An 11,988-nucleotide genomic window follows, 5' to 3' on the forward strand; every position below is an offset into this window, starting at 1 on the left:
GAGCAGCCCAGCCTGGTCTTGGCCGCTTTTCTTCTTGCAGAGACAAAACTCAGCTTTGCCTGTGTTGCTGAGAGGCTTTGAGGTGTCTCTGGATAAACAGCTTCTGCCTTTCGTCTTGCAGACTGCAAGCATTGATGAGTAGGCAATGACGTCATGGAAATCAGGCTGCGTTTGGTGATGAGTTTAAGGGTTTGTTTTGGTCTCCCTTATTCTAGGTGGACTAACTGGGTGAAGGATTGCAGCGGAAACCTCTAACCAGAGCTGACACATCTGGGTGGAGCCAGGATATTTTGGATGTTTTGAACTGACTTTTTGGGGATTTGTTTTGTTCAGGTAGAACATGATATTTTTAAATAGGTTTTGATCATTTTGAAACAGGTGTTAGAGTTTTTAAATTTGAAAAGACAATTCCTTTTGAAATTTCTTTAGCTATGACTAAAACCAGTTGTGTTCAATTAGTTCAGGAAAAACAATCACTTGAAGGCAAAATGAAAATTTTGCTTTACCATAGTGGATTTTGGTTTTGCTTTCAAACTTCACTCAGGGTTTAAAAAAGAAACACCTCTCCTACAAAAAAACAAAAACAAAACCAAAAAACCCCCCAAAACCCAACAAATCTAATACCAGGAACAAAGACCAAAAAGTCCCAAACCTTGTTTACTTCAGATTGACCTGCAATGATTTTTTTGAGTCTTATTTTTCTGCTCAGCCAATAAATAGTGATCAGTTTTTGGCAAACCTTTCTGTGCTCTTGATTTGAATCAGAGAGATAAGGTATTCTGAAGTTATGGCTTTTGGATGAAAAACTAAACTTTCCTGCAGCCTCCACTAAGGCACCACAGATGCTGGATTAAGCCTTGCTCTCATCCCCAGCATTTTTCCTGGCTGGCTGCGTGCAGGGCTCAGAGTGTTATGATGATTCTCCCATCCAACCATGCAAGGAACCATGATGGGACCGACTGTGTTTTGAGGTGAATTACTCAAATCTTTACATATGATGGGAACACTGGGATCAGAAGAGGTTGATACTCTAAAGCCAAGTTTTACACAAATGGAAACAAAAACTACAAACTGTGTTAAATAGAGAAACTAAAACGACGATGTGAGACAACAGAAAAAAAAAAATCAATCCCTTTCTCAAGAGATTTTCATGCCAGTATGATGTGCAAAGCTTCTGCCAAACTTTGACATATTCCTTTTTGTTTTGCTGTGTCTTGAAACTGGATTACTTGAATCATCAGGCAATACCAGATAATCTGCATCCCTGGATATCCAACAGGAGGTAGTGAAAAGCTTTCAAGTCAAAACCAAGTAAAGTACAAGAATGTGAGGAACATTCAGTGGGGCTGGAGCTCCAGAGCTCCATGTGGGTTCTTTTTTTGTATGAAAAACTCACATGCAAGTGGCTTTCAAACAACCTAAGTATTCATAACACATGTTCAGACACAGATGCTGGGTCATTTTCTCAATAGTGAAATTGAAATGAATGAAAACTCCCAGACTGCAAGATCCTCACCTGCTATAAATTAGCTTCAGTGATGCCAATTTAAATTCTAGAGGTGGAATTCATCTGACACAATGTCTTTATTTCCAGTGCAAACTTTGTGATTGAGCAAGCTGTGCTAGCCTTTGTTTGGAGAGATTCATCTCAGCCTAAAGTAGCCATCTGAGAAAAGCCAGGGGAATTGTGCCTACTTCTCTCCACTGAGTACAAAGGGAGAAGAGGTTGACAGTCTCATATGTAGCTATTTATATTATAGAGAAAGACTGTTAGGTGAGATGGATTTGACCCTGATTGTTGCTTTCCATAAAAATTGAGAAGAAATTCTCATTGGCTTAAGCATTTTAATAGCTCCATAAAGATAATGCAAATGCAGGGACATCGGCATTATGGTCAGATATTTTGACCTTTTGCCATACTGTGAACAGCCTCTTAATCCACAAAAGAGCATACAAAAGTCAAATGAAAGCAGCTGCACAACTTGAGATGTTTTAAGGGTTCTTGATTTAGAAAGCAAGACTCCCAACTTGTCAAAGCTTGACCGCTGTACCTTGCGTCAAGGTGGGAACCAAACCCCAAACATTAGGCACTCCAGAGCCTGTGGAGAGAAAGAAGCTGAATGCAGGGCTCCGTATGCTATGTAGGCTGAGCAATGCCTATTTTGGGGAAAGTTACAGGGATTTTTGTACTAGACAGCTCCGTGATGCAGAGACTTAAATAGCTGTCTGTGTAGCCAGTCGCAGAAGTGTAAACATCAAGAGGTCTTTGCTTGTGGACATGTGAATGTCCAAAGAAAATAGGCATCTATCAGTGAGAAGGAATTTTAAGAACCTGCATCTTTAATTTTTGCATTCAAAATAAGCTACTTCCTTTGCTAGTTCAGCCCTAAGGACTCGCACCTTTCCAGAAATGTGTAAAAACCTCTGCAAGTGCAGGAGAACGGGGTGCCAGAGAACTTGTACATCCAACAGTATGTATCTGCAGTGTGTGCCTTTCAAGCCTCGGTGGTGTTGCCTTTGAAGTCAATGAGAATTTTGCTGTTGACCTCAGCTGGAATGAGATCAACGGGAACAAGCCCTTAGGTAAATATGCTGAGGCACATTAATCAAAGGTGTGTTTGTTTTCTTAATGACTTATGGGACCCGGCAGAAGGGAGGATTTCAGGTTGTTTCAATAGTGTGAGGGCAGCTTTAGGAGTGCACTTATAAAAGCCAGACTTTAAAGGTATTTTGCAATTGTCTTAAGTAGCTGGTATGCGTGTCTTGGATAATTTGGTTTGAATGCAAAGGTCACCCCTTTACACAGACGTGTGTAAATGTCTCCTGGATTTCTCTTTTTTGACTTTTTTTGGTCTCTGTTTCTGCAGTGCTCCAATTGCCTTTCACGGCACTGTTGATGCAGACAAACTGAACCAGCGTTGTTTTGGCTGGAGGTATAAAACAGTCTTAGCTAATTTTCTGACAGGTTTTCTTCCATCTTTTTGCCAACATAATCTAAAATCTCTTTGTTTTCTATACACTACCAAACTGTTGTGTGCATGACAGCATTAAGTCACACCGGATGAGTGAACCAGAGATCAACAAATTTTTGCTAATATCTCATGGGGATGCAATTAGACATTTTCACTTTTGAACATTACCCTACATTTTAATAACAAAAAGAGCACCTGAGATGCTTTAATAATGTGCATTTTTTTTAAAGAGAGCGAATTTATACTTGACCCTGACAAAGCATTCATTGTAAGCACATGCTGTGCGATACGGATTTTGTAACACAGGCACAGACCGATACACAGATACGTGTGTACGCACTGGTACTGGAGACTTTTTATCCTTTTTATCTGTCCTGGTGTCTAGGGAAATGTAATGTGTCGGCTTGCCAGACAACTGAATTTCTCAGGTTGTACAGCAGCCCAGGTGCAAGGCGAGGAGAGGGGGGGAGAAAATGCATCACCACAGGGAGGAAGAAACAAAAATCAAACCATGCTGAAAAACTTTTATCTTTTTATTATTGGTGCCTTTACATTAATACTGCTGTTTTGTGCTGAGAAAACCAATCTGTTACACGTAAGGTAACTGTAATATACAACATAGAAATGCAGTCTAAGTTAATTACAACGAGGAGCTACAAAAAAATTTCGTAGGAAAGAAGTCACCTAACATTGCAACTGTGCTTGCAACAAATCACTCCCTTACTGCAGACTATGCACATTGTGAACCATGGTTATTTACATGTCCCTTACAACCATTAACAGAAAGGCTAAAATCAGTCTAAAAAGTTCCAGAACATCACTATATACTGTACAATCCTCAAAAATAATTTATTACACTGTTTCTAAAAAAAAGGTACTAGTTGTGTTTTGATTTCTTTTGTTTTCTGGTGTTTTCCGGAGTGCACAACATGTGCAAAATTTTGTCTAACAGTCTAAAAACTCAAGAACTGAACTGCAAGTCACAATCACAGAGATGAAGTGGTGGAGTCCAGAACTTCCCTTCCATTGCAGACAGTCGGTACGTACATACTAGCAGATGCTGAAAGAGAAAGAGAGGGGAAAATCAACTGACTTCAGGGTGGCAAAAAATGACAACACGCAGGATTAAAACCATCTGAACTGTTAGAACCATTGGGTTGATCTGGACCATCTCACCCAATTTAACCAAGATGCTCCATGCAGAGTCACTGTCTGTGGCTGTGTCAGCAGCGGAGCTGATGGAGGTGCTGCTTGCACCTCTACAAGGCAACTCCGATCTGCGGCTGAAGCACCTTGTGGAGGAACCTGATTTCTCTTTGCTGACCTTTGAGAGCGCTTAGGGTGACTAAGCTTCTCTGAGAAGTTTCTGAATAAAATACATGAAATTTTTTTGATGATTCTGGGCGACTAGGTCTCACTTTATAGCACTTTGCATGGTAGTGTGAATTAATATAGCCAGAGTGGTTCTTTATCCTACAGCTATCCCTGTAGGATAAAAAAATGAACCTTTGTATTTTTCATATTTTATTGGCAAGAAATGCTAAGGTCTGATCCTTTGAGCTTTTGCATAATTGGAATGGACATTCCTGAAGTAAAATATATGCATTTTTAAATCCAGGAGAGAATCCACCTCTGCATATTAGGAATGTGTGCTGATCTATTTTTAATTAAAAAAAAAAAAGACTCCTACATACATGTTTGATGGAGTGAAGAAATAGTTGAATAACTGAATTTGAAAGCAAGATTATTTCTCACCTAATCCCAGAATATTTTCTGGCCATAATTTCTAGGAGCTCTGGATCAGGATTCAATATGCATCCAGAGTCAAGGGTCAGATTCCAATACCCTTGTCTACATTGCCTAGTATTTTATACAACAGGTTTTCATTGCTTCAGTGATATGACAATTAAATCTGAGTATCAGAATCTGTTTCTAAATGTATTTGTGTATTGACCATAGGATATATTACCACTCTGCTAAAACCTTGTAGATTTTAATTTTAAAGCAAGCTTGTTTGTCCCTCTTTGTTAAAATTATCCAGTGGGCATCAAGAATGTGTTTTCAGATACTCTGTGACATCCCTGCTTAAGGCACCATAAAGCTGTTTTTTGAAAGATACATTAGGTTAATGATAACAGTGACCCAGAGAAATGTGATGCCTTCATCAAAGAAAACGCACAGCAAGCCATGACTTGGTAAACTCAATCATCCAGTGTAAAAAGCAATTTATGCAGCTGACAAGGGCATGCTCAGTCTTCCAAAACTCGTGCTGGCCACACTCTCAGTTGCAGACTGTTTTTTTAAAGATGCTCAGCATCATTTTCAGAACAGATCATTCTTTCTTCAAATCAGCTACTATTTCGAATTCTTTCATTGACTGAAGAAATATAAATGGAAAAAAACTGCTTTAACAAGAGAAATTTAGAGGCTAACCTACTACTCAGAAAGAAGGATATATTCCTGATAAACAGGAGATCCGAGAATGAGCCCCTGCTCTGAATTAGGTAGATGGAGTTTGACGTCTCACAACTTGGATGTGTTGTGAGCCACATATATGAAAACAGTCATCTCCAAGTAAAAGGGCACATGGCATCATGTGTATGATTTTGTGCAAATGAGCCATCAGATTTTGTATTCAGTTTTTAACTGGGTATAATACGGCAACACATTGACCTGAAATTTTCATTATTGTTGTTATTTTCATTTCTACTTATTGTTGGCAAACAGAAGAATCAGTACTGCTTAGGAAATCTGATTCAAATCCCTGTTCTGCCGCAGGGCAGAACTACAGGCAAAAGCATTTCGTTTCTGTGAACATCAGTCACACACCCAGAATTTTTTACCTTCAGGGTTTTTCTTAAGTCCAACACATGAATAGCTCAAATACTACAGTAACTGGGTGAGGAGGATGTCGAAGCTGGACAGGCAACTATGGTGGTAGGTGAGAAATGAGTGGCCTTGATTTTTGAGTTCCCAGGCGTCCTGCACAGCACATTCCTCTCTGGTAGTGGTGGGAGGCAGTTATTAACTCTTTTGGGTGGAGTAAAGTGTTCACACTTTGGGAGTACCCTGCTTTTCCTCACAGACCTCGGCAATGTTAATCGCTGGCCCTGCAGGGTTCTGAGTTTTACGTCTCATCTTACAACAGCTAAAGGGGTTCATGAAAGAGAGCTGGACCTGCTGGAGACACTTCACCTCCATTTTGCCTTGCGTTGAGGCCAAGGAAAAATGTGTGACAGTCTTCATTTGGCTGCAGTGCATGCTTTTGATCTCATCTTCCCTGGCAGCCCCTCATTTTGCTTGGGTAATCCAAAGGCAAAGAACCAGAGGGAGAATGCAAGAGCCCAGCGCTGCCGTGGGCACCTTGCAGCGTACCTGCGTATCGGGAACAGGCAGATTCAAACCTGCTGCCTGTGTGACACTTCCTCTGCTCGTGCTCACCGCTGGACGACTGCGAGTTAATCGTGTGTAAAAGCCATATATCAGGGCTAGTTTGGGGAAAGGTCTGGGAAAATAAAATCTGAGAGAGAAAATTTAGCATTCTCGCTATGAAGAGTAGCTTCAATTCTTTTTCTGACCCCTGTGGAGGATGGCTGGAGGAGCTCAAATCTGTGTGCTGCTCTCCTGGGGACTTAACTTGGGTGAATGACACCTTCTGGGTGTAAAAGCTCAGCCTGAAGCATGCAGGTGCTTAAATCAGTCTGAGCTCTCTGAAGTTTTATGAGTGCTAATCCGCTGCCTTATGGGGGTACCTCTGCCAAACCCGCGCAACAGGCCACAGGAAAACTGGGGAACGTCCCGATGGGGGAAGCACTGCGGGGAAGCAGAGCTTATGCAGCGCTCTGCCAAAGGTGAGTTTTCAGATGCACATAAATGTGTATGGATGTATATGTTTCAAAACATGTCATATACCTAGGCACACATATATCCTGCCTCTCCTCGGCTTAAATCTTTTATAGTCCAGACTTCAGCTGTCAAAATGATCAAAGCTCGGTGGCTCTGAAGCAAGTTTCCTCTCTTAGCAGTCAGGTCCTCCCCTCTACCAGCTTTCTGCAGAGCATGGGGCACAGACGAGGAGCTGTATTCGGACGGCTACGTGAGGCGCTCGGTTTAGCTCTCATGACCGCTACCGCACTGCAGCTTACGTGGTTGACCATTGACTCGGCTCCTCCCTCCACGGCTCCGTTTAGGGATGTAATTGCGATACGCTAACGCTCAGCCCTGCCCAAGACCATTATGAGTGTCACTTACTTTTTCTCATAGGGTTTGGCCAGTTTTCACGGTTGAAGGAACTGTGTTAAAAACTGGCTGTGAGTCTCCTGCTGTGCATGACCCGCTATGCTCATGGCATTAATTACTGATGAGGTGATGGTGGCAGCCCTGGGATGCAATGGAGGTAGGAATCTACGGAGGTAGGAAACACACTGACCATTTGAGCAACTTGGATACTCCTGTCCTCTAAAGCTCTGAAAATGAACAAGAACTGGCTTCTTGGATGTTGCTGTTACTAGAATCCTTGGAGATAATTTTGATCAGTCTCATATTAAGCAGTTTCTGACTGATGAAAAACTATCAAGACCAAAATAAAAATAAGCTGACAGTGCCAGGACTGATGAGAGGAATATTTTAGACATGGATTAGAATCAGTTTGAATGACAACCTTTTTGGAGATTTATAAATGACTAGACAGTTAAAAAAAAAAAAGAAAATTTATTTAAAATCATTCACAAATAAATGGAAGGGAGTAAGGGAAATTTTTCCTTCTTAAAAATGTTGGCGCTGTGCTAGACAGTGAATTCTCGGTGTTATTTTCCCAAATAATTTTCCTAGATGGAAACTATAGGGCTTTTTTCATTGTATATGATGTACCTTTTAGTTCTACTTCCAGGTCCATGTCTTGCCATGGTCTGAAAAGACTAACAGAGATGAGCAGCCCTTATTCAGCTAGGTGTAAGCAGGAAAAGTAAATGACTGCGACTCTTTCCTAAACAATGAAGTATCAAGAGGTTGTAAGTCTCGATTGCTATGTTTTCCTTAATGTCTTAAAGCTATTCACAAACCTGAAGAAGTAGGCTTTTAATGTAAAGATGTGCACTGAGAATGTCTTTCAGTTGCATGCATGTTTGTGCACACACGTGTTATTCAAGCAGTATAATAAAAATATCAAATTCTAAAATGCAATCCTGTACAAAAGTACCCATGAATCAAAATGGTTTCTGACTAAGCTTATTACACAGTATGAGAGAATTAAAAAACTTGGGAAGACCACTTATACAAGATTCATAAGGGCTGTCATGGACTTACCATTTCATCAAGGGACCAAACATCTACTGGTTATTGAGAATCCATTGGTCTTGCAAATCCAGCCCTTCTGGTAGTGCTCAGCACTTTGGGCCCTCTCTTCTCTCTTAGTTTAAGTTTCCCAAAACAACAAGGAGATTGTGCTTTCTGGTGTCAGGGCTGGATGCAGTCCTGACTGATGGGATGGGGGATGTGTAGAGCCACATGGCTGCTCTCTTGTTAAGGGACCCTGGGCATTCACGACACAGGGTGGTTTGGAGTGGGACAGCCAGAGATGTCTGGGACCCCTTTACCTCCTAATCCCTGCCAATGTGTTACACAGCAGGGTCCCGAGTTCCTTCCACGTCCTGTCTGAAATCTGAAGTGCTAAAGGTTTCTAGCCAATTTTGAAATTCAGGTGATACTCAAAACCCTGAAGCTAGGTTGGTGTGAACTTTCTAGCAAGCCTTGCTCTGTGTCCCTCCTGTCCTCTGTTTTTTATTCCTTGCCTCTTTCTAGTTGTAGTGTGCTTTTTCAATTAGCTTTCCAGGTTAGACATGCTGTCCGCACAGCTCTGTGAACGAGGTGCTGTGTGCTCCCCTCCTTGACTAGTTAAGTTTGATCAGGAAATAAAAGAAACACGATACAGGTTACCTATTTTTTTTTTTAATTAAAAAACATCTCTAAGCAATTTACCCAGAAGAAGAGCAACAGCCTGAAATCAAAATCACAGATGTGAATCTGCTTGGGATGAAGAGACTGAAGATGAAGGCAAGGAGGGAGGCAGAGCGATGAGCTGTCCTTGCAACGGAGCACCGATTGCTGCTCCGGGCTGCGGCACGTGCAGAGGGGACTGCTCACGCTCCGCATACGGATGCAGCTTACGGCATCCCTTGTCTGCAGCTGCTGCAGGCTTGGAGCCTTCCCTGTAACGCAGGCGACAAGAGCCACTGAGAGCACGCTGCACTGGGGCCCAGGCCCTGTGGGCGTCCCTTGGGACGGGAATACTCCAGGGCAACCTGGTCCCGTCGCTGCTGCGAGCGCGGCGGCGAGCGCCAGCTCTGCTTGCGTCGCGCGTCGCGCAGGAGTCAGAGCCTGCTGCAGGCTTTCTGCCGACGTCAGTGGGCTTCAGAGCAGGCACTGCGCTGATTCCCGTGGGAGGGGCATGCGTTTTTCTTGCCAGGCTCAAATGTACTTCCACAGGGTACACAGCCCAGCCTATAAAGGTCTTCTTGTTGCTGGTAAAAAACCACTTTTCTCTTCACCCAAAGTCACCGCACCCCCACACCCTTATGAAAAAGTGTCAGTTTTGTTACTTACACTGGGAATAAGTGGTCCCGGTCCCACTGACACTGAACCTGTTGAGATGGAGCCTGTGAGTGACCACGTTCTTCTGGGGCTGGAAGAGGATGATGTGCACCTTGGGCGCGAACAAGCAGCCCAACACAACGAAGCCGCTCAGACTCACGGAGATGCACATGGTGGTGGTTTGCACCTAGGAGAGAGTGGGCGCAAAGCGCTGTGTTTCAGTACAGAAAGCTCTGAAACGCAGACTATTAGAAGCATTATCATACAACAGCAGGAACCACAGTCCTGGGGGTTTGCACTGGTACAGGAGGGCTTGAACATCGGTCGCATCCTTATCTGCCACAACGCTACGAGCAGGAGTGATGTGCGTGGGGCTGATGGTGGCCCGCGCCTCTGCACATCAGGGGGAGACTGGCTGAGCATGTCCTCCCTCAGTGTAGTACAGAAAGGGTAATTCTGCTCTCTTTCTCTCATCTCTCATGTCCTTGGTTTCTAAATCGATCAGGAAATCCTCTGTAATTCCTGTCACGCAGTATCTGAGCAAAGCTGGCTGCACTGGAAACCAGCTTGCACGTACGGCACATTATATGGGTTTACGTTAGATGCCTCATGCAAAGCACCCATTTGAAAACCAGTTTAGTCTCCAGCCTCAATTCTAACTAGAGAATTGGGACAAACCCTTGCAGGAATATAGGTGTGATTTGGAGTAAACATAAGAGCTGGTGATACTTATCAGATTGACAAGAGCCCTGACTTTGAGATACAGGTTTTGGGCTCAGAAATGAATCGTGTGTAAGGCTGCCAGATTTTAGAGTAGTTGCCTTGGGACATTTGTTAGTGTAACTTTGCTGGCACTGTCTTGTCTTGCTTCCTTTTTGTTCAATGGTATAACTAGGTGCCAGTTACTGCCACATTTTCAGTTTATGTTCTTTTCTTTCAAGGAGATTCCTTAATTAAGATGTTGAATTAAACTGTTTTAAACTCTACTGCTTAATTTAAACCATTATACACCCAGGGCTTGTTTTTCCTTAGTTACACTCTTGTCCTTGGAGATTAACCTTCTTCTATGGGAATGCTTCTCATACCTCCTTGTCAGAAATAATTGGTGCAAAATGAAAAATAGAGTAGAGAATGGATTTTGTTGCTTTATATATATACATAACACCAAGTGCTTTGTCAGCAGTGAGCGTAATTAATGTGATCATATAATAATCATTCTTTACCCAAGGCAGATGTGGCAAGCACCATGAAAAGGTGCTCAGCTGTCACAGGGTGAGCGAACACGGAAGACCCTTACAGAGGCAGCATGAGAAAGGGACACATTAGGGTTTCCAGCTGCACTTTCCCCTTCCCTTCTCGGCATTTTGGCCACGGGGCTCTGCAGTCAGTTCTGGGTGGGTCCTGAACTGGTAAAGCAGGACTGGGAGTTTTCGTATAAAACAAGAATAGATGAAGGTAATAGTTTCAAGGTAAGTTCTCTTCACTAACAGTGCCCTCCCCGCCAGCCTGCTCGGCCAGGGTTTGTGCCTCCCGGAGCAGCTCAGCCGTGCCGACACAATTATACACTCAGTCAATGAAATGATTTGGGTTAAAAATAGCCTCATCCCACAGGGTTCCTTTTAACCCAGGTCACTTCAGTAGTTCGATGTGTGACCCAGCCTCACAGACACTGGTGTGCTGGCAGAGCGGAGGCAATCCCGCTAGACCAGGCAGGAACAACTGGCAGGGGGGCAAGCTCCTGGAGCCAGAATTACCCCTAAGAAAATGCAGGGAGAAACCGTCTAAACAGTAGGAACTTTTGACATATGATTTTGTTATCACCAGTTTAACACCCAGACTTTTCCCTTCCTGTGTTATTGCTGCATTTCTTAATCTATTTCTTAATCTATTTCTTAATGTCTAAGGTGATCAGGCTCAGAATTCCCTTAATTGTGCTAGATATTGGGGCTGTTGTGAATGTATGTTATGTGTGCTTATTTAATCAGGTTTGATAGTACCTCTGATCCTGAAATCAGTGTGAATCTCTGCATGAAAATCAATGACATCAGAGAAATCTACCTTTTCCAGCAGTTCTCTAAATTTTTGACAGTGCAGTTAACAGGGTCAGCCACCAAACGCAGGAGTTTTTAGAGCAGTTCCTGGCATCTGCTTTGGGATCTTTTAGACCTTCTAGGAACAATTTCTGGGATCATTGGAGGACTTCTGGGAACACTTCAAGGAATGTCATTGGGAGAGGACTGCTGCAGGAGGCTGTGACTCTAGCAACCTCCATCAGCTCCAAAGGAGCTCTGCCAGCTGTCCTTGACCAGCTTGGAGCTTTTGTCTGAGCTGCCTGTTGGTTAGGTAAGGTTGGACACTCTTGTTGCAGGTGCTGGGAAGGCCTGGCTGTAGGTGCTGGCCAGCTAACAGGGTCAGCAGTGGGCAGAAA

At 43.1% G+C, this 11,988-nt stretch overlaps 1 protein-coding gene across 1 annotated transcript in view; it reads right to left on the bottom strand.

Moving 5' to 3' along the window:
• Positions 1–3,484: 3,484 nt before the first annotated feature.
• The window catches only part of GRM3 (glutamate receptor, metabotropic 3), a gene marked incomplete at its 5' end in the record, with an annotated part of 37,411 nt that continues 28,907 nt past the window's right edge, over positions 3,485–11,988 (bottom strand). Inside the window, 2 exon segments of the mRNA XM_010283125.1 lie at positions 3,485–4,032; positions 9,573–9,747. Coding sequence (XP_010281427.1) covers positions 3,959–4,032; positions 9,573–9,747 — 249 coding nt within the window.

This window comes from Phaethon lepturus, unplaced genomic scaffold (assembly GCF_000687285.1).
Source record: "Phaethon lepturus isolate BGI_N335 unplaced genomic scaffold, ASM68728v1 scaffold7230, whole genome shotgun sequence".
Taxonomy (NCBI): domain Eukaryota; kingdom Metazoa; phylum Chordata; class Aves; order Phaethontiformes; family Phaethontidae; genus Phaethon; species Phaethon lepturus.